Source organism: Lagopus muta, chromosome 3, assembly GCF_023343835.1.
Source record: "Lagopus muta isolate bLagMut1 chromosome 3, bLagMut1 primary, whole genome shotgun sequence".
In the NCBI taxonomy this organism is placed as follows: Eukaryota; Metazoa; Chordata; class Aves; order Galliformes; family Phasianidae; genus Lagopus; species Lagopus muta.
The window spans coordinates 50425783-50447168 of record NC_064435.1 but is presented as its reverse complement, the minus strand read 5'-3'; the positions used below and the strand labels follow the sequence as shown (position 1 = coordinate 50447168).

The window sequence follows — 21386 nt, the reverse complement described above, 5'->3', positions numbered from 1 at the left end:
GAGCAGCCGTCATCCTCGTGTAACCGCTTTGAACTTGAATTGTCTGCGGCTCCTCTTTGCTGTTCTGTGGAGGGTGAGAAAATGGAGAAACGCTGGATGCGGCATGAGGAGACCTGTGCCAAGAAACACATCTCCATCTCCACACGCATCCTGTTTACAGAGATATTCAAAAGAATTTTGTGTCCCTCGTCTTTTCTGTTACGTGAAGCACCTGCGTATCTTGAATCCTTTTCAGGATTCCTAACCAACAGGGGAATTTGTTTCAGTCAGAAGCAGCCCGATTCATTCCCACAGCCTCGGACATAATCCCTGAGCTTTTGGACACATTAATACAGTGGCAGCGTGCCACCTGCTTCATTTATTCACTTGAGATTCAATGCTTCTTAGTCCCTGTCAAATGGGCTCTTTGTGCAACCTTCTGTGGTAATGTAAGAGGTCCCCCACAGGAATTTGTGCTATTCAGTAGGAAATACAAAGGGGAGGGTTGTAAACACTCCGATTAGTGTTGGAGCACAGAGATATTGTTGGAGCACAGAGATATTGTCTCCACAGCGTATTACATAACCATGCGACTTCCAACTTACCTCCTCCCTTCCAGAAGAAACAGTTTAACAGCAAGTACTTGCTGGTGTATTTAACTTAACATCACAGCTAATGTCTTGGGGTTTTTCGCTGCACAAAGGCTGTATTACTTCTGGCAAAAGAAGAGAGGAAGGTTACTTCAGAAACATCCGTAGTAATTTGAGATGATTGCCTGTAAGGATCTCCACTTGAAGTGAGGTCGCCAGAGGCTCTCAGCTCTGAAGAATGAGCATTATCAAGGCTGCTGCCAACACAAGTTCACACACAATGGGCTCATCAGCTAACGAGCACAGAACGAATCTTCTCCCATTTTTGGATAAAGACAAATGAGTGATTGTGTGCAGAGCTTAGTATAACAGTTTACTGCCGTGTGAAACACATTTGGATGACTTCTGACTTCACAAAACTCACTGTGGTCTGAAGCTTACTTGAGGGAACATTCTTACCCTACACATCCTATGTTTACTTAATTCTTACTGTTTTAAGGACAAAGTCGAGAAAAGATGGCAAGCGAAGCAGCAAGCTCTCTGCTGTACATGACTCTCCTAAATGTGCTAAGGAGAATACTAGAATTTTAGAAAGCCTTTTTGTTAGAAAATACGTGGGAAAAAACAGCTGTGTAAATTAGTAATTCCCTGTCATTTTCTCAAGAGATGCTTAGTTTGCCTTTTTATTAAAGATAATGACTACATTTTATGGCCAGCTGTCTAAAAAATAGTGCCTCAGAAGCCATTTTAGTATCTCGGGTTCTAAGTTTGTCCATTGTTAGAAAAAATTGCTCCTTTAAACAATTAAAAATGCCAAATAATAGCAGATTAATAGGCAGAGCAAGTTCAGTATCTCATTGGCATTTGGTCTGTGTGATCGGATCTGCTGGTTCCATGATGAACTCCTTGGCAGTGAAGCACTGTGAAGTCCTTTTTGCTTATACAGTTAAAAGAGCTGTGCATACAGTGGAAACCAGAAGTATCTTCCAGCAATCAGTTCCTTTACATCACCAAAGGCCAAAGCAAGTACACTCATGTTAGCACAGAAACCATCAATCTTACTTGACTAACCACATACTTGAACTGAAAGCTGAACGTGAAATGTTGCAATGAAACACCTGTTCCTTTAAAGGTGAAGAAAAGCTGTGGCAGAACTTGAAAGAAGGGCATTCTGTTCAAAGTGAAAAATGCTCACTCAAAACCCTTGAAGGGAGGGGTGTCTACATGGGATGTACTGTTCCAGAATACAACAGAACACCTAGAAGAAATATTTTAGTTAATGTCTTCAGAAAAAAAAGTATCACTTATACATCACAAGTACCCTGCAGCAAGAGAAAAGACAACCAAAAGAGCTGCCTGATACCAAACTGAGCCTGTGGTTGGATGCCTGTAGGGGTTCAAGACTCCTTATGGAATGTACAGGAAATGTGTTTTGAGATCACAGAAGACCTACTATGGGGTTTGTAGAAGGACCAAAGGCAGAGAAAAGGCAAGATCAAAGTTAACACAGAAAAGACTTGAAACACGTTCTGAAATATTCCTAAGCATACATAGCTAATGCTTTACTGATGCTTTAGCTTTAGAGTTAAAGGAAAGCCCAAAAATAAATTTGCAGTATCTTTTTTTGCAAAACAGAATAGGACAAAGTACGCAACCATCCAAAACAATTAGTTTTCTGTCAGAAAGTACATTTTGGCTATTGAGAAGATTCTATTTTATTAATTTATACAAAGAAAAAGCTTAAAAGGAAACTACAGTTTTAGTTTTGGAAGAACAGTGTTGAAGAGTTAATTCTCTGTATTATTCCAGCTGTTTAAATTAGTAACTTTTATAACTGTGTTTCCTGGTTTTGCCCTGAGAAAATCATGAGAACAAAAAACACATGAAACAGTAATGTCTTTTTATTAAAATACCTCTCAAAACACTCATCATAATAAAATACATTTGCTGTTACTGTATGACATTGGCATACAGGCAACGCTTACAGCAAACTCTAGACAGCGTCAAGAATTACAAAGTTAAGGCAAGCCCCAGAAAGCGTGCATCCTTGCTACCTACTCTCAGGCCATTACACAGACAAGTGTATTTACATTTTTATGCTGTTCCCCAGGCTTGTTTCAGGCGAGTCCTCTCCACCCGTGCTGCTCCTCTGACTTGACCTCCCATTGAAATTCTAGTGACGTCAATGTTGTCACAGATGGAGAACAGCAGGCACCTAACCAGAAACATCAGGCCCATCTTCCACTCTCAAAAGATTCAGTGCTTCAAATCATTTAACACTGCAAGATCTTAACTGTGCTAGTGAGCTGTAGGAATGCTTACTGCCCACTTCCTATCTTGGTGAAGAACAATGCATCATCCTCCAACCAGAAGCAGTCACGGCTACTTTTAACAAACTCTCCCCCTCCACTCATTTTAAGAAAGCCAAGAAAAAGATAATATGAATCATCAAATATTCAAAGATCAGCTCCTTCATTGAAAGCGAAGGTTTTCTGTTCAAATCCATGATTTATCACTTAATTGCAAGTTTAAAGTATGCAGGTACTTCATTATCTACTAGCTCAAAACAATAAACACCTTTCAAGTACTTCTTTACAGCTGAGAAAAGAGATTGAAGAAAGTAACATTATTTCACAACAGTATATTTTATATATATGTTTATTTTGTCTTGTTGAAAGAGCTGTATAATGAGAGAAAATAAAAAAGCATTCAGGCAACCTTTTCAAGAAAATATATTTAAAATGACTGCTTTCATTTGTACATGGTACAGATATTCAGGTGTGACTAGAAAACAGTTTAATCCCTCTAGACAGAGGGCAGTGAGAGAAACATGAATAGGCAAATTCTTTTGTGTGTGTGTGCATACAGATATATGCATATATGCATAAAAAAGTCAAGGCACTAAAAAACACATCATTATAAATACCAAAAGCTGATCATTAACTACTCATACACTTCATTTTTGCACTTAGTACCATTATCAATGGAGTCTTAGTCGGGGCATAAAATTGCCACACAACCGTCAACATGCTCAAATTCTTTCTTAGAAAAATGGACAGTGTCCTATGCTCAGAACATCCAATTTTTGCCTCTGGGGGCACATCTTCCCTTCTTTGGCGATGACATCTCATGGGAAAACAAAAGTAAGACTTATGGTTTGGAATAAATATTCATAGCAAACTACTAAATGTGAACGCATCTGTGGCCAACTGTTCAGCTGATAACCCTGTAGCACTTGCTAGTTCATGCTGTTTTGTTTTCTCATGTATTCGTTATATTCAAAATAAAATGTCACCTTCCCTTTGCTGCACTGAATGTTCAAAGATTAAGTGACCCTAGAGAACAGTGCAAAGGGGAGGAGATGCAACTGCACCTAACAGCCTTGCTTTGATCTCTCAGAGAAGACTGAAAAGACTTTTTCAGTTGCTAATGTATGTAAGAGAACATGGCAAATAAAACTGGTAAGGGAAGCGTCCCACTCAGCATTTTGTAGGGCAGCCCTTCTAAGAAGTCAGGATTTTATCCATGACGGCCCATGATTTAGACTTGAAGCATTAATTATTCTTTCTCCCCAAATAACATTTTCACAATAGAAGGCTAAGCTCGGAAACTAGAGGGCAATAAAGTTAAAAAACAAACAAACAAACAAACCACGAAGACCAGGCACCTCAAGAACTCTCTCCCTGCAACTCAGTATCCATTTATTTATTTGTTGAACTTGGATGGTGAGAAACTCATTACCGTATTCTTAAGTTTTCCCTACTCTAAATACAAGATATTGCATTATATTCTGAAAACCAATATAGTCAATAGTATCAAATCAAAAGAAAACAATCAGAACAGCAAGGATGAGCACGGCTGTACCATTTGAGCAGAAGAAAAAGAAAACATAATGTTGAAAATTCTACAAGTTAGCCTTGCTTGCACGGATTTAAAAAAACAAGTTTCAAATTTTATACATCTTTTTTCAACCAGCTCCATTTAATTGCAACCATTAGGCACTCCACCAAAATGCAGGATTTCCAATCCGCTTCTCTCTAACTGAGAGGGATTACTTTGGCCTCCATGTTAGCGTATTACAATTTTTCTGCTTCAAAACATACAGTTCATACATTTTACAGTTTTACTGCCATAGTCGATGCACTCTGGCCCGATACACTCACAGCAGGCGTTGTGAAACCATCGGTATTTGGATGCTCCCATGGACTCGCAAGAGATCTTGCACTGATGTATTGACATGCAGTCATCAAAATACACCACAGTACACATGTGTTCTAAACCAAGAGGGGGAAAACGGTTTAAAAGGTCTTAAAGTATCTAAAAGGTTACTTGAAAATTAATTACACATGCAGCTATTGAAATGGGAGTTCAAATCATTAAGACCATGAGGCATAAGGAAAAAAAAGGTGATAGAGAAGCAGAAAAGAGACAGAGACCCTACGTGAGACCTATCAACTTTCAGTTTTTACTCTCTGCTCTCCCTCTGGATGATTTGTTTTTTTTTTTTAAATTAAATTGTGTCTTTTTTTTTATCCTCCACAAAGTCATGAGGGATACTTTATGAAGTGTAACGATGGGCTATGCCAAAATAACAAGCAGGTGTCCTCTGAAGGTACACAGCCTTAGCATTGAGATACCACTACTGCAGTTGCGAGCAGTTATTACATGTGATCAAGAAAAACAACACTTTTAGATTAGTTATATTAAAAACTTATTTAAGCATAAACATTTTCTCCTCATCCCCAACAGTATTCTTCGACCACATTAAAACCACATGTTGCTAGAGCTAGAGGATCCCATTTTCCTCAACATGAGAACAGCACAGCACGCTTTTAGTTATTATTTTAAGCAACACCAATTTTACTACTAAGATTAAGAAATCCTTTCTGCCTTTTGCCTAAGCATCATCTTTGCTGTTCTAACCACCACACAATTACTTGAAACACCATGAAGTTTGGCACTATAACCCCAAACTGGAGCTGAGGCATTCACCACATCTATAAAATTAAAACATCCCTCCCCTGCCTACTTCTAATTCCCCAAGCTGATAGGTCCCACCATCTTTTTTCTCTGCCAACTGAGTGATTACACCGTGGTTTGTCCTCTACAGGATCTCTGCACCACATCTGCCCCCAGCGTAACTTGGCACGCTGTGGGTGAAAGCACAACTGAAAGCTGCCTACAAACATGAACACCTCACTAACACACATCAGACAGATTTGTGAGCTGCAAATGTCAAGAGGCTTTCTAGCCTATTCCTGCTTAAATTGCACAGATCCAGAAGAAATGTACTGACCTACATTCCAAGGAGGATTAGAAAAATGTAATCCAAACATAGATGGTAAGTCAGACAGTTTATTTTTCATTTTTTAAATGATTATGGAGATATGGAGAAGGATGAGTAACCAAAGGGCTTGGAGCAGTGCAATTGTTAACCACAACATTTATTCAGTCTCTTGTATGTAAGCCTTGTGCTAAAGTCAGCGCAACCCCTCTCTTCAAAATACAGATACCTCATAGATTAGCAACCTCAGCAGCACACAGTTCTCTTGGCAAGTTCTTAAGGTGAAGGCCAGAGATGAGCTGAGGCCAGCAAAGGGCTCCATCACACTACAGGACATCAGATCTACGCATTCAGTTTCCCCAGTACCAACAGTAGATGGTCTTTGTGCTGTCCAAGCTGCAGGACAAATGGCAAGGGATAGCACAATGTATGAGAAAGCACAATGCAGCTGCTAGCTTTTCCATAGATGCTTCCTTCTTCTTGACAGCTGGAAACTCTGCCTATCCTGTGTAAGAATTAAAATCTGTCAAAACGCTGATGAAGGAAACCTGATAACTGCCAAATTATTTTACTGCTGCCTGAACAATTGCAAGATAGTCACAGGACATGCTGCCAGCTCACTGAACACAAGGCAGTATTCTTTGTTCAGGCTCTGGGCTGACATACACTTCTTGTAGACACCACATACAATGCAAAAGGCATTAAGGATCTCGAGGAGGAAGTGCAGATCCAACACCAAGGCATTTTTCTGCTTCCAGGAAAGCTATGCTGTGAGTAACGCCGCAGTCATCTAAGAAATCTTGGAGTACCTGAAGTACTGCTGAGAATGTCAACAACACATGCAGTGGTTGTGCAAGTCCTGTCCCACTCTTGGCACTTCTGTTTCTCTAACACTTCAAAATAAAGCCTAAGGCCCAGTAAGCATAGAAAGTTCTCACAGAACAAAACCTCCACCTGAAATCTACCAAATATCCACAGCTTCGCTAAGAATGCTTTCTTTACAGGTGGGAGGGGAAAAAAGCAAAACAGGAACACACATTCTATGGTAGAATAACCCACACAGAAAGAGTGACCTCCCTAATATGCACCTAAAGGGCTCAGTTAAAGCAAAAATGTGGCAGGGAGATGGTACTGGCAGCGACTGCTGCATCCACCAAAGCACACAGGTAAGAATCCTCCCAGGGGCCACACAGAATTGTGGGGGTTGTGAGGGAGCTCTGGAAATCAACCTGCTGCAGGTTCCCTACAATTGGCTGCAGAGGAAAGAATCCATCCAAGAATCCATGGATTTTGTATCAGGTCCAGAGAGCACAGAGGACTCCACAACCTCTCTGGGCAGCTTGTTGAAGTGCTCTCTCATCCTCAAAGTAAAGAAGTTTTTCCTCATGTTTACACAGAACTTCCTGTATTCCAGTTTGTGCCCATTGCCCCTTGTTCTATTGCTGGGAACCACTGAAACGAGCCTGGTCCTATCCACTGAGTCTCACCCTTCAAATATTTATAAGCACTGATCAGACCCCCCTCCTACCCCAGTCTTCTACTTTCCAAACCAAGTCTCTCAGCCTTTTCTCATCAGGAGATGCTCCAGGCATGATTGATCATCTTTGTCTGACAGACTCTTTCTAGAAGTTCCCTGTCTTTCTTTTCCCAAGGAGACCAGAACTGGACACAGTAGTCTAAATGTGGACTCACCAGGGCAAAGCAGAAGGGAAGGATCATCTCCCTTGACCTGCTGGCCACGCTCTTCTGATGCAACCCAGGATCCTGCTGGCCTTCTTGGCCACAAGGGCACACTTCTGTCTCACAGTATTCAGCAACTCTGTCTTGCTTCAGAGAATTTGCAAGCACTGGGTAACCTTTTGGCACCAGCAACAAAAAGCTGGGATTGCCAGAAAGGAGCATACACACACCCTCTAGTCCCAGGATGCCCAGACAGCCCCATGTTTGTGCCTCCCTATCTTCTCACAGTAGCCATTCAGGTGTCAGCTGCAAGCACAGGACTGCCTCTGTCCCAAAACAAGCAATCCTAAATCTTTCTGGATCTTTGTCTACCAGAGATGCTGAGATGTCCTTCTACAGAAGTGAACACTTCTGTGAGTGGGAAGGAGGTCAGTGGATCTGCACTCCTAAGACCACAATCCTGGTAGAAGCAGGTGAGAGCAGTGAGGCCTTGTGATACCGGTCCAGGAAATCAACCTCTCAGCACTAAAGTGGGGACAGAAGCAAGATCTCAGCCATATTAAGGTAACAGCAACAACCAACTGGACCATTAATCTTGACAGACCAGAGAAGGAAGTTTATTTTCACGTGCACGTGGAAGCCAAAAGATTTGGTCCTAGATGGCCAATCCAGAAATGCTGCAAAATGGGGAGGATAGCTTGTACACACCAGGCCAGAGCTAGCGGTACATCTGGCTGGTTCCCAGTAGCACTTGTAAGAAACTAGAGGACACACGTAATGTGCAGAAGACTAAGCTACCAAATACATTTGGAAGTTTTCTCATTCAGAGGCATGCCAGCTAAACTGGTTCTTTCTTTATTGCGCACCTTGTTCACCACATGCTAACCCTGTCCCTCGCTCAGTAGGGTCAGTGTTTCTACACAGATAAAGAATTTTGGAAAGCAGGAAAATTGCTCTCATCAAGCACTAAATCCCTCTTCATGGGCTACAAAAAGAGTCACAAAGGAAATAAAAAACCAAAACCATCCTACAGGCTCAGTAGGGATCTGGGAAAGTATTTAAATTGCTTCACAAATGTAATTGCCCAGGCAATGCTGACTCCCTCAGTGCAGATAAAAGGATGCTACTTGCTGCATTAATAGCTTTCATTAGCATTTTGCCTGTTTTCACACAGAAAGGACTATCAAATACAGATGGGGTAGGAAGGAGAGAGAGCAGTGGGGGACTGACAGCTACACAGCTCTTTTCAGAACATTAATTTTTCTCCTTCTCCCCACAATTCATAACACATGAAGGTTGTGTGGGAGAAACAACAATGTAGAATCAAATCTAAATTCAGATGACTAGAAGAAACAGGCTCGTATTTCTGTCAGACTTTGCAACAATACTCTTGGTGCTTCAAGTGAGATCTGTATCGGTACTTGAAGAATTTGGCAAATCCAGGAAGAGAAAACAGCTCTGCTGTAAGTGAAGGAAAAACGCTTATCGGGAAGAGGAAGGAACCTTCCTAGTTAATTACAAATCCCATGTGCTACCTTGAAAATTAAAGGTGCTATGTAAGGTAAGTTGCCTGCTGGTCTGTTTCATGGTAGAAGAGGAGGTAACCGTCTGCCTGGCAGCCAGTTTGGTGTTAGTCAGAAGTTATTGGGGGAAAAAAAAAAGGCATTTTTTAAAAATGTGTTCCTAGCATACCTACAGAAATAGGTGCCCTTGACTGGACTGCTAGATCTTCACTACCTGGCCAGCACTCAGTGGAAGCGTAAGCGCAGAGCTGACACCATCCATTGTGTCACTGAGCGGTTTAAGTCAGAATCCCTCAGCTACAACACAGATTTTGTTTCATCAGCTGCCAAAAGATTATCCACCTCCCCCCTGTCTCTCTTGCCAACATCCTGTCATCATCTGCAGCACTTAAGCTTATTTATACATTTGAACTTGCAGTTCAGATCTCTGAGGGTATCAGCTAAAAACAAAACAAAAAAATAAGAATAAAGTACAAATGTAACTCTAGGTTAATAATCACTGCAAGTAGCGAAAGTCACTTGAAGCAGCTGCTCAAACACCAGAAACCACCGATACAAAGAGCTCGATCCAGCAGCTCGATGTGCTTTGGCCGCTAGAGTGTTAGAAGACCGCTCACAGAAGAAAAGGGAAAGCATGCACTAAGACAATAATAATTCAAGGTCTGGTGGCTGCAGTAGGCAGCGGCAGGACAGGAATGTTTTATGTCTCTCTGCATTCCACTTCCACACTAACTGGCGGCCTGGCTCCGTCCCACTGTCAGGCACAAGGCCCTCGGGTTCCTGGGGCCAGTGCTGCTTTTCCTGGCACCCACCCAGGGCTGTACATAGCAAGTCTGGCACCCTAGACGGCTTCACATTGATCTGTGCATGGACACGCGTTGAAATGAAAATCAGAACTGTGTTACAGGATATGGCAAGAGGTCTTTATAAGCAGAGCCTATCCAAATTTTGGCAAGTAATCTGCAGGACAGTACGCAGCCTACTGTCCCCTCACCAAAATCTACATCTCATTACCCCCTCTCCCTTTCCAGGCAACAAAAGAAACAGCTGCTGCCGGCACACCACGATGAAGTGAAGCACGCTGCGTGTGCCCATGCTGGCTAGTCTCTTTGGCTCTTCACCTCCTACCCCTCCATTTTCCAGTTATTGCTTCCTCAGTAAATTCACCCAAAACCTTTTAGAAACATTGCTACCGCACGGGTCACACAACATCCAACACAAGAGCTGCAGCTCCCCACGTGTCCTTACTTTCACCATAATCAACACCAACTGACCGAGGCCAGAGGTCAGTTTTTTCTTTCCACTTATTTTTCTCACGGATCAATTCACTGGAGTTTTTATAAGAAAATCTTAACATGATGTTCTGCAAAATCAGATCTCAATCTACTTTGTGGCCAATAGAAGACCAATAGCCAATGATTACAAGAAAAGCTTTGACATTTATTTCTCTCCTGAGTATCTACTGAAACCCAAAATCCAGTGGCATTTGGTAAGTATTTCCAAATATAACTGTTACTTTTGGAATGCCATCATTCCAATGAAAGCCCTCTCAGCTTAAATCTCTAATATGACCTTAGCAAATGAAACAAAGGAGACCTTTGACTAAGAAAAAATTGTAGCTATGTATTTGTGTTGTTATACTCAGAACTCCTCCACACCCTCGAAATGCAATTCCAATTCCAAGTTTAATCCAAAGCTATCATTAGCCCATCCTGTTGGCATGGTAGTAAAGGACTGCCAGGGAACAGCAAGTCCGGCTGCAGTACCTAAGTACAGTGGGATATATTCAAGGTTGTTCCAAGCATATGTTTTTCTTCCAAGTATAATTTATGTCTTTAAATACTTTAGTATTATTTGCACACATGGCTTTTTGTGGCTTGCCATTTAACATGGCTTTCTGCATCACTCTCATGATGGTAAGCAAGCGTTTTATTAATGTCAAAGACATATGAATGAAATGTTTTCTGCCCATCTGGTTTCCCAGTTCTGGAATTAATTTTTTTTTCTAGTGTGCCTTAACCAAAGGAAGTCAGAAAAATTGCCATTACAGTTCCATGTAATCAATAGCAGCCCTACTCAGCAACAATACTAGGTCAGAAGTTCAAGATGAGATGGAAAAGCAGCGTGTCCATCAATTAGGGAATCTTGCTTTGATAAGACAAAAGAACCATCACAACAACAGCAAATGTGGTTACCAATACTTAAAGCGAGCATTGGGAAGGAAGCGAAGCATTAATCATGCTACAGTAAAACAAATCAGATGCTCTTTCCCCTTTTAATCAGCTACTTTACTAAGAACTACTTATGAGATTCTTTCAAGGCTTTGAAATGATTTGCACAGAAAAGTATTTCAGGTTTAGTATGGAAATTGAGAAGCAAAGAGAATGTTTCTTAACTCACTGCTGTCACTACACCAAACTTCTCATCTTTTACCCTGCCACTCAGCCAAAAAAACAAAAAAACAAAAAAACACAACTCTAAACTCAAGGTGGAAAAAAAATATATATATAAGTAAAATAAAGGCAATAAGTTCATACGCTGTTATGTCATGCTCAGAAGTAGACTGAACTTTTCCCCCATTTTTATACACAAAAAGAAGAGGGTAGCAGAGACAAGCACAGAAGATGCACTGAGAAAGCTGCACTGAGAAAGCTGCTGGAAGAGACCAGAAGAGACGCGAGGAATTCAGACACTGTATTTATTACCTTTGTCACTAGAGTAAGGTGCGTGGATGTTGTTGCTTGGAACGGAGACGTTCTGATGCTGTGGCTGGTTCACTGTTTCTAAAAAGGAAACTAAGTTCTCATGATGCGACAATTCTTCTGCAACAGGGAAGGAAACAATATTCCAGTTCAGCTGAGTGTCCCCTTCTGTGAGCGCTCGGAAAAGCGAAGGAATTGGTTCGTGCAACTCCTCCACAGTGCTCTTGGATGTTGGAGGTGTGTCGCTGTAATTGCGAGGGTTGCACATACCTGCAAAGGAATGAGAAGCTAAGTTATACAAAAATCCTTTCTTCTTGGAATCTGTGGGTGTATATACATACATATGGAACCCTTCTGCTGATATAATTCCCTCTTAACTCTTTAACTCACAACTCAATAGCAGAAGTGCCACCAAAACCAGCAGCACTAATTTTCAATAGCGGCAGGTTTCAGATCTCTGCAGAATTCCACAAAACACATCTGCAACTCGTGAGCTCCAAGCAAAAAGAAAAACCTCTTTTTCACTTCCCTTTCTATGCTATAGCATTACACTTCAGAACACAGAGTTCAGCTCAAGGTTTGTTTCCACTGGGAAATGTGACAAAGCACAGCATGACCGACACTGGCATGAATTTGGAATGGGAGCCTACAACTGAACAAAGATAGTATCTCGACAAGTCCTGAGCTTTGTGAAACTTTTGATCACAATTCAAGTATTTGATCTCATCTGCTTCAGCAGTGCATAAGATCTTACCAGGCACCTGCCAAAGGTGCAAAGATCAGCACCAGGAGAGAGCAAGAGTCTGCTGTCTTTACCTGCTTAGACACGGCTGAGATGAACCGAGATTTTCTGCTTAGTTGGAGAGTCATTGCAGACAAAAACACTTATTTCCACATTACCCCTTACACATCTTTTTCAGTATCTCCTGGGGAATCTTTTTTGAAATCTGTTGTCCTCTACTGTAATCCTCTTTGCCTCTTTGTTTCTGTAATACGCCATGCAGGTGCCAGATTTTCATTAAACATTTAAATGCAACCATTTATTAACTGTGATTACCTTCTTTTAATCAAAACATTGAAACCTCCAAGACTGAAAGCAAAAGTTACACATGCATAGGTATTTAGAATCAGAAGCCATAAAATGCTATCAGAAGTCACCTGGCAAGAGACGGAGAAATTAATTTTCCTGATGCACATCTGGATATAATTTTGGGTAGTTTTACAGTTACACTTTTAGACAGCTACAGCTGCAAAGCAAATCAATCCTCTTCTTCCAAAGCAATACGAAGCACGTATGTTTGAAGTCCACCTGCCCTACACACTCAGCAAACATCTCCTGCCATGTTGATTCATTAAGCCTCCAGTTTCAGAAATCATATTTAGCTATGACTTTATAGAAAAACACAACCTCTTCAAAGTAAGTGCTGAACAGTAGAAATAACTCCTGACTTCAGAGCAGACATGACCTGAAGGACAGCACAACCCATCTGCTTTCATGTTAGATTTGATCAGTTTAGAGATTCAGCTATCAGAATGACAGTGAAATCTCCCACTCCAAATCTACATTAATGAGTAATTATTTCAGAATAGGACGACGCCATACAGCCAAGGTCTGAGGCACCTGCAGAACCACCAGTACTGGGAAACTGAAACTAAAACCCTGCTAACTGCTTTACTGGATAGCACTGAGGGAAGCAGCAAAAGAACAGGGAGTCATGTTCAGATTTAGAAAATAAACTATGTAGACTTTTTTCTTTATAATCACAGTAGCTAGGTTCTTCTTCCTATAGAATATCTGTGCACAAAACCCTGCTTTCTGAACCAGACAGCACTTCTGAAAAAGCCAAGTAGCCTGCTCTCCTGTTCCCTACCCCTCTGACTGAGCAAGTCTACAATACAATTCAGTACTGCATTAAAAAAAGCAAGAACACATGGGAAGGGCAAAGGGAACGGGGGGGAAATATACACAAATCTATTTCGCTCTTCAGTGAGTCCATTAACGTATTTCAGCTCAAATAGAAAAATTAAACTATAACACCTCTTTCAAAATTAATAGCCAGCACAGGGAGATGGGCTGAAAATCCTTTTTGCCATTGGGAAGAATCTCATGTGCACCTGAGTGTTCCGCTCCACTCCTTTTACTGAAGGACAGACAAGCAAAGGTAAGCTGCTGAGAACCAAGCAAGAAGCAAGTTGTCAGAAAGCATATTAATATCATGATGGAATGTGAGAAGCAATGAAATGCAGCGAAAAGGAGCACTCTGAAGCACTCATCCTCAGGAACTCAGAGAAGAATCGACCAGCCAGAAGCTGTGAGAAGGTACAGTGATCAACATGCCTCCTATTTATGGGAACCAGATGGATCTGTATGGCAGTGGAGGGCCCAGCAACCCCAGGATGATGAATCTTTCAAAACATTTATAACAGGAGAAGGAACAAGAACATATCCATCCTTCTGCAGAGGCACCATTCACTAACAGAAATCTTGGCACTGTGAGCACGATCTGTTGGTAATAATGCTGTCCTTGTTAGGGCTGTCATCTCATCTTACAGAAAGAATTTGTATACCTTCTTCTCACGCTCCTGAAACAGATCTTTTTGCAAATAAAAGAGTGATGAAAAACATGGACCGTGAGTAATTACAACTAGTCCCAGGGACTCACGGGGGAACTCACATCTCCAATTGCCCCTACGTGGAATCCAACCCCATAATGAAGGTGCTGTGTAGTTTCATTGAGATGACAATTGAAAAAGAAGTCCACAAACAGATAGCAAAATTGTTATGTAGTGATGTTGACATCACCCAAGCAAAATTGGGACTGCTACTGTGTACCTCATAAAGCAGATGCGGCCTTCTGGCATGTTGGTCCCCACTGGCATGTTCCACTGCATGCTAACTCATGCAGTACCCATAGAACAAGTTGCAAGATAATGAAAGAACAGATTTTGTCCTCGTGCTTAACTTCTGCAGTAGGGCTGCGACTTGAACACATGGCAGGGAGAAGTTTCTATAAATAAAAAGAAATCCCCAACAATTGCAAACTTACCAACACAGTCACAGCACTCATCCCAAAGCGTGCCAAGGCAGAGCATGCACTCCTTGCAGCAGGAACAGTTCCCTTCCCCTGGGCGGCACTGACACAGCTCCTGAAAACAACATGAACGTGTTACACCCAGCAATCCCAGGCATGAAATGCCAGCAGGGCACAGCAATTCTTCCTCTGGCCACAACTCAAGTTAGGGTTTTAAAAACAGCTTTCTACACTAATCGAGTGAGAAAACAGTAAAAGAGTTCTAGCCAAAGAACCAAGCTGAATTTACAAATGGATCTTTTCAGACTGTTTTGTTTTTTAGGCTGAAATTCTGAACGCAAATCTGAAGTTTGCTAACAAGTGTTCAAAAGAGAAAAAGTCCTATTCATGGTAAAGCTTTGTTCACCTACATGTTCCCTGAATACTTTTCCAACTGCAAAACCAAATTCAAAGAAGGACGTTTCTTTTTGTATAAATAGTGCAGATGAGGTATAATTTAGCTAAAAAAAGGAAGCTCAGAAGATGTGCAGTGCCTACCATCACACCTATTTGTGGATCGTGAAATGAATGTATTTGGTTTAGCCATTGGAACACACTTATTTTGCACATCTCTGAATGCTTGCTACACATTGCTCTCTGTTTATCGTATTAGTAGCTGTATGTGGGTATATATATATTTATCTGAAGTCCAGCTGATTCATTTCTGCTCTTAATCTATCCCCAGAATAAAACCCTGGATACTTCAAAATTGTAGTCTCTTGAAAGTAAAATGGTACACATACACTCTTTTCTCTAACTGCGATTAAGACAGAAAACAAAGATAACACTTTCTGCTTCCTGCTTCCTAAATCTGAGGACTGGTTTGTTTGGCAGTCCTCCTGAAGCCGTACAGTTGAGGATCCTGAAGCATGGGAACAGCCTGCACGTACAAAGGAAATCTAAAAACCAGGTGGCCCGCCTCCCTGCAGCTCACAGACACGTAGGAGCAGCTCCAAAGGACCTCAGCTCCCAGATGGCAGCCTGCAGGCGTGCCTCGTGTCCTGGTCCTCAATGCATCTGGGAGAGGCCAGAGCCGCGTCCCTCTTTCAAGGGACTGACACAGAACCAACCCCCAAATCCACCACAGATGGGCCCCTCTGTACTAATGCACTTCATCAATCCATCATTCTTCCATTTGCTTTGTCCCAGATTAAGAATTAAAAGCCTTCTTGAAGCCAGCAAAAAAAGCCACACAATCCAGAAACTATTGTGTTTCGCACAGCGCTGAGATGCTGCCATTGCCTGCATAACTTAATGTAAATTGTTTGCACTTCTGAGTGGCTGAGCATCAGCTCCTCCTCTCCACATGCATTTTTGCCATACACAGTCTTAGTAAGTCTTGAATTTTTATTTACAGACTGGAAACCTACCAAGATTTTCAACTTTTTCACTCTCAAAGTTTACTCGTGTCACCTATTACTATGCTGTTTCCAAGTGAAGGATGAAAAACAGGCCCGTCACTGAGAAATACAAAGTTTTCCACAAGAGGAGACACCACAAACTTAGAAAGATGACTTATGTGAATGAATGACGCATTTCCAAAATATTTATCTTTCTGTTCAATAAACAGATTGTGTCACACTTGAGGAGTAAAAGCCTGAATAAAACGATTTTTAAAAGCAACCAAGAGTACAGCACTGCTGCGTTGGCCACTGAGCTCTATTGGGATGTATTCACATTAAACATATCCTACACGTTTGCTCTTCAACAGTAAAACTGGGCAGACAACTTCACACCTATTAAAGACATTGCAACACCAACAAGCCGGTATGTGGGTGGAGGCTACTCTCCATAAAATATTAAATGCAATGTATGAATCAAAGCCAGAAAACTCACTAAATTTGAGTTATTTCAACTTTACAGCCTGCATTATGCAGTCTAAGAGTATTCTCACAGAATTAAAAATAATCTTAACTTTTGCACTTGCAGTACAAAAATAATATAACAGAATGGCTGATTGGAAGGGAGCCCACCCAGTCCCATCCCGTGCTGTGGGCAGGGCTGCCCCCCAGCAGCTCAGCTGCCCAGGGCCCCATCCAACGTGGCCTTGAGCACCTCCAGGGATGGGGCACCACAGCTTCTCTAGGCAGCTGTGCCAGCGCCTCACTGCACTCTGAGCAAGTGTGTGTCTGTATTCTTAGTGCCTATATGCACGAGGACTATCTAGGGATCTCATCACTATACCTACCAGTATTTTAACAAGTTTATTTTTATACGAAAGGCTTAGGAACATTTTAAATTTTTTTCTTTTTCTTTTTTTCTTTTTAACTTGGAGAAAGAAGATGGAAGAAAGAGCAATCACGTTGGTCTTATGCACAGCTCTTCAGCCCCTCCTCCCCAGGGCTGTCCCTGCAGGGCAGTAATCGTATGTTTTTCCATCCATGTGTTTGCATGTCCACTGTTTCCTTAACCACACTCATGTTCCTACTGACTCACCCAGACCGGACACTTGTGCAGGATACATCTCCTTAAAAGAATGCTTCCATGGGACGTGGGTGAAGTGAAGCAGAAAGAGAAATGCTCCCTGTTGATAGCTGGGGGTGGCAAGGCGTCAGTGGAAGAAAATATTACTCATAAGTGAGTCTGGCAGCTGCCCAGGCTGAACTACTGAAGGTGCACCAGTATTCTGCTAGGCAAGAAATGAGCCTCCCTCGTCTAAAAAATACAGCATTAAGTAGGAAGCAGACAAGTTTGTACAATAAAGGTATTTCTGCTTCAGAGAGCAAATAAAGCCTTTTACAAGGAATTTAACAACTCCATTTTTTCAAAACTTTCTTGAACTGACAGAGACTGTTTTCTCAGCATGGCGAGAAACAGGACCTGAAGGCATTGGCAACCTCTCTGCAAACTGGAGGAGGGAATGAAAGAAAATAGCTCATGTTTTTTTCCTAGAACAGTTTAATAACAGCAAATCTCCTGGAAGCAAACCAGACGGGATTATTTTGCTAACCCGACCACATTACATTCTACAGCTACAAAACACACACTAGCAGAAATTTTTGAATACGCAAACCTTGAAGTTAAAATGTGAGAGCTATTTCATATTGCTGGCCAAAAAAAGTCTTGTAAACACTTGAAAGCTCGGAAGCTCGTGCCCAAGTTTAACAGGAAGGGAAGATAAACCTTCAGCAGGCATCACCAATGGTGGCATAAATGATGTAAGTCATGGTGTCCCCACTCAGTGTTCTCATCTTCTCTGTGCATGGGAACCCCAAAGCAGAAGAAATGCTGGAGAAGAGGTGCCAGGCACCACTAAGGCCACCAGCCTACCCAAGGAGTGGGGCAACAGCACTGCAGGGGCTCAAGGATGAGCTGTGCCCAAAGCCAGGGAGGGAGTTGAGCTCATGGCCCCTCTCTGCCTCTGCTCCTGGGTCTCACCCAGAGCTCCTCCAAAACTGCAGGAGCCACCAAGTTTCTGCAAGGGTGAAGCCAAAAAGGAGAGGTTCCTCAAGCTATTTGCTTATGGAAAAAACATAACATCCCAACACAGAGGCACCAGAAGAGCTACAGCCATTAAGACCTAAGAGGAAAGCGTGCAAGTTGTTGGTCTCACACTCTGTCCTGGATTTAACAGAATAAATATTTATGTAGGGACCACCCTCGAGCTGAGCAGCTCCTAAGGAGTGGCAGTAATGACTGTACTGAAGCTGGCACAAATATTTGTATTAACCGTATGATTTTTGAGAGCCCCACTGCTCCCACAGATGCAGATGGCCAACACTACGTCTTGCCGGCTCCCCAGTAACCTCAGAGCCACACAGATTTGGCTTCAAGCCACAAAGCACACTAAACTAGAGTGGTTATAGAAACAGGATAGGGAACTGCACGATGAGATAGCCCAGAAAACTTAGTCTTACCAAAGTACTTTTAATTCCGATTTCTCCAGAGTGGTTTAGAGGGAAACAAGAACACTCAGATATACCCTATTGCACACAACCCAAGATGTGTGACATACTTCGGAGAGCACTGCAATGCTTCTGCTGCAACAACACTTGAACATTTAAGAAGAAGGAAGGAAAAAGCCAAGATGAGAGATAGCAACAGCTTGGTCATAGCTTCAGGAGCCATCCCATCTGCCTTCTGATCCATCTGCCTCCATCAGTCATTGACCTATGACCACGTATGACCCCAACACTAAGGGGTAGTGTCTCAAAGAGCAACGTGCGGTCCTGATTTGAGAGAAATGCTTTAAGAGGGTGTCCCACATCACTGATATAAAGCAAGAGAGCACATCCCTAGGGCTGTGCTGCTAGGAAGATGCCAATGCCCAAGCAAAACACAGCATTATCACTGAAAACCAGTGCCACAGTCACTGGAAAGGTAAGTCAAAAGCCTTTCTCTCTCTCCCTCATTTAACAACTCTGTAGAGAATGGCTGAGAAGCAGCACTGTTTTCAATTATTTTTTCCATTTAAAGTAATGGCAGCGCAGGAAGTCAGGAGGATATTTACCAGCATTTGTGTTCTCTGCTTTTCCACTTCCAACCTGCAAAGAAGCAGTAGGAAGCTAGAGCTGACCACAGGAAGGTTCCTTTTTCCAGTGTGGTGTCAGAAAGCGTGCTCAGGTCACTGCCCATCAATTACTAATCAGTAGGCAATGGAACTGCTCACAATTCCTCTAAAAGGACCTCTCGCTCTGCTCCCAACCACTGCTGGAAGAGCAGCTGGGGCTCAGCCACTCCTTCAGCCCTATGGACAGCACGCAGTGAGCCAAAAGCAGCAGCTGGGCTCAAGCTGAACATCCACTGTTCACAAGCACAACTCAAGAGCCTGTTTTAGGCAAACTCACACACTTTAAGAGCTTGCTCATCCCCATTAGTAGCCAGAGGTACTTCAGGGTTGTGAGGCACATTGGAGCTACACCAGCATTTGTCCTCTCAGGGGGCTTTCAGCCATTTTCAGCTTTACAACCCTCTGTCACGAGGAGTGCCATTCAAGGAGATGCTCAAGGCCAGGTTGGATGGAGCCCCGGGCAGCCAAGCTGGTGGGAGACAGCCCTGCCCACGGCACTGGGTGGGACTGGGTGGGCTTTAATTTCCAACCAACACCATCTGTGATTCCATGATAAAACAGCTTTAATTTGTATCACTGGGTCTTCCCAAGGAACAGCTTCTGAACTTAAAGACAAGCACAGGCAGCTCTACCTGGATGAGGCACTTGCTGACATCGCTGGCGCACAGTGCCTTGTTGCAGCCCACTGACGAGCGGGCCCACACCAGCAGCAGCAGCAGCAGCAGCAGGGATGTACTCAGCGCTGCACACGGTGACCTCATTGTTCCAGCGGTTTGCAGATGGAGCTCAACCAGCACTAAAACCATTTTTGACCACCGGGAAAAAAAGAGAAAAAAAAAAATCAAACATTAAAGAGACACGATAACAAAACCGACCGCTCCTCCTCTGCCGGCAAACTTCTCCGTTTGAAACTTCTCTGCTGTTGCGCTCACGCGTTAAAACCGCACTGCATTTCAGGTGAACGAGGTCAGGTTCGTAACATCAGATCTGACGGCCTATGAGCAGCGACAAATAAAACGCAGCAGCGAAGCCCTAACCGCGAAGGCATCGTCCGGGAAGACACCTCGAGCCATCGCACAGAAACGAAGCTGCTACATCAGCGTCGATTCATTAAAGCGAAGCTCCCGGGGGCTCCGAGCGGCGCATTCTACAGGAGCGACGCCGTGAGGGCTCAGACCGGCAGGAGCGGAGAGCGCGGGTCCACAGGAGGTTCTCCGCCGCCCGCGCGTGCCTCCGAACCCGGGCCGAGGGCCGGAGCCCGGCACACAGCCCACGTTTAGGCAGAGCTCGCGGCGAGCCCGCATTGTTCTCACGGGAGGGAAAGGCAGACGGGCACGGGATGGCCGCCGCGCAGCACCCGGCGCCGCCGCCCCCGCCCCCCCGCCGTCGGCACCCCCGGGCCTCAGGTGCGGCCCGCAGCCCGACGGGGAAGCACGCGCGAGCCGCCCGGCCCCGGCCCCTCCATCAGGGAGCGCCCCGCCGCGCCGCCCGGCTCCGGGGCACCCGCGGGGCCCTGCGCCGCCCCTCCCGGCCTCCTCCGGCGGGCAGCGGAACGCTCCTCACAAAGCCGCCGCCTCCCCGCCGGCTCCATCCTCCGGCGCCGCGCCTCCGCCCCTCGCCCCCCTCACCGGCCGGGCGGCCCCGCTCCGCCGGCGGCTCCGGCTGCTCCGCGGGCGGCTCCGGCGACCGCGCGCCTCAGCTCGGCCGCGGGCAGCGCGCGGGCGGCGGCAGCGCGGGCTCGCAGCGCGCACACGGCGCAGGGCCCCGCCTCGGGGCGCCGCAGGGCCCGCCTCTCGCTCCGCGCCCGCCGCTGAGGGGAAGCCGAGCGCGGCCCCGGTGGGCGGGAGGGCTGTGCGGGGGAGAGGGAGCGGTCTGCTCGTGCTACAAAGATGCAGGAGGAGCCGTCGCCTGACGATGCGCTTAGTAGCAGCCTAGTTAAGTGCCGGGCAGGAGTGTGGCTTTTGTGTCGGTGCGCAGAGACTACTGCGGAGCTCCGGGGCCGCCGAGTCCGACGACCCCCGCGGTGGTTGTGAAGAGCCGCTAGGCA

At 44.1% G+C, this 21386-nt stretch overlaps 1 protein-coding gene across 2 annotated transcripts; it reads right to left on the bottom strand.

The window, feature by feature from the left end:
* Window positions 1–2454: 2454 nt before the first annotated feature.
* Window positions 2455–21058, bottom strand: TWSG1 (twisted gastrulation BMP signaling modulator 1). 2 transcript variants are annotated; one of them, XM_048938591.1, is made up of 5 exons: window positions 20968–21058; window positions 19972–20135; window positions 14806–14905; window positions 11762–12028; window positions 2455–4843 (listed from the first exon to the last, which is right to left on the bottom strand). In XM_048938591.1, the coding sequence occupies exons 2-5, from the start codon at window positions 20098–20100 to the stop codon at window positions 4662–4664; spliced, it is 678 nt and encodes a 225-aa protein (XP_048794548.1). In that variant the 5' UTR covers window positions 20101–20135; window positions 20968–21058; the 3' UTR covers window positions 2455–4661. The 2 variants fall into 2 exon arrangements, with proteins under 2 accessions (XP_048794548.1, XP_048794547.1); XM_048938590.1 differs by lacking the exon at window positions 20968–21058 and having other exon boundaries at window positions 19972–20664.
* Between the last annotated feature and the right edge of the window lie 328 nt (window positions 21059–21386).

Coding starts and splice junctions, on each gene's coding strand:
- TWSG1 (XM_048938590.1), bottom strand. CDS start 20,145: ATGGTTTTAGTGCTGGTTGAGCTCCATCTGCAAACCGCTGGAACAATG. Junction 14,906..19,971: donor TCAGCAAGTGCCTCATCCAG/GTAGAGCTGCCT, acceptor TGTTGTTTTCAG/GAGCTGTGTCAGTGCCGCCC. Junction 4,844..11,761: donor ACCTTACTCTAGTGACAAAG/GTAATAAATACA, acceptor CTCTTGGTTTAG/AACACATGTGTACTGTGGTG.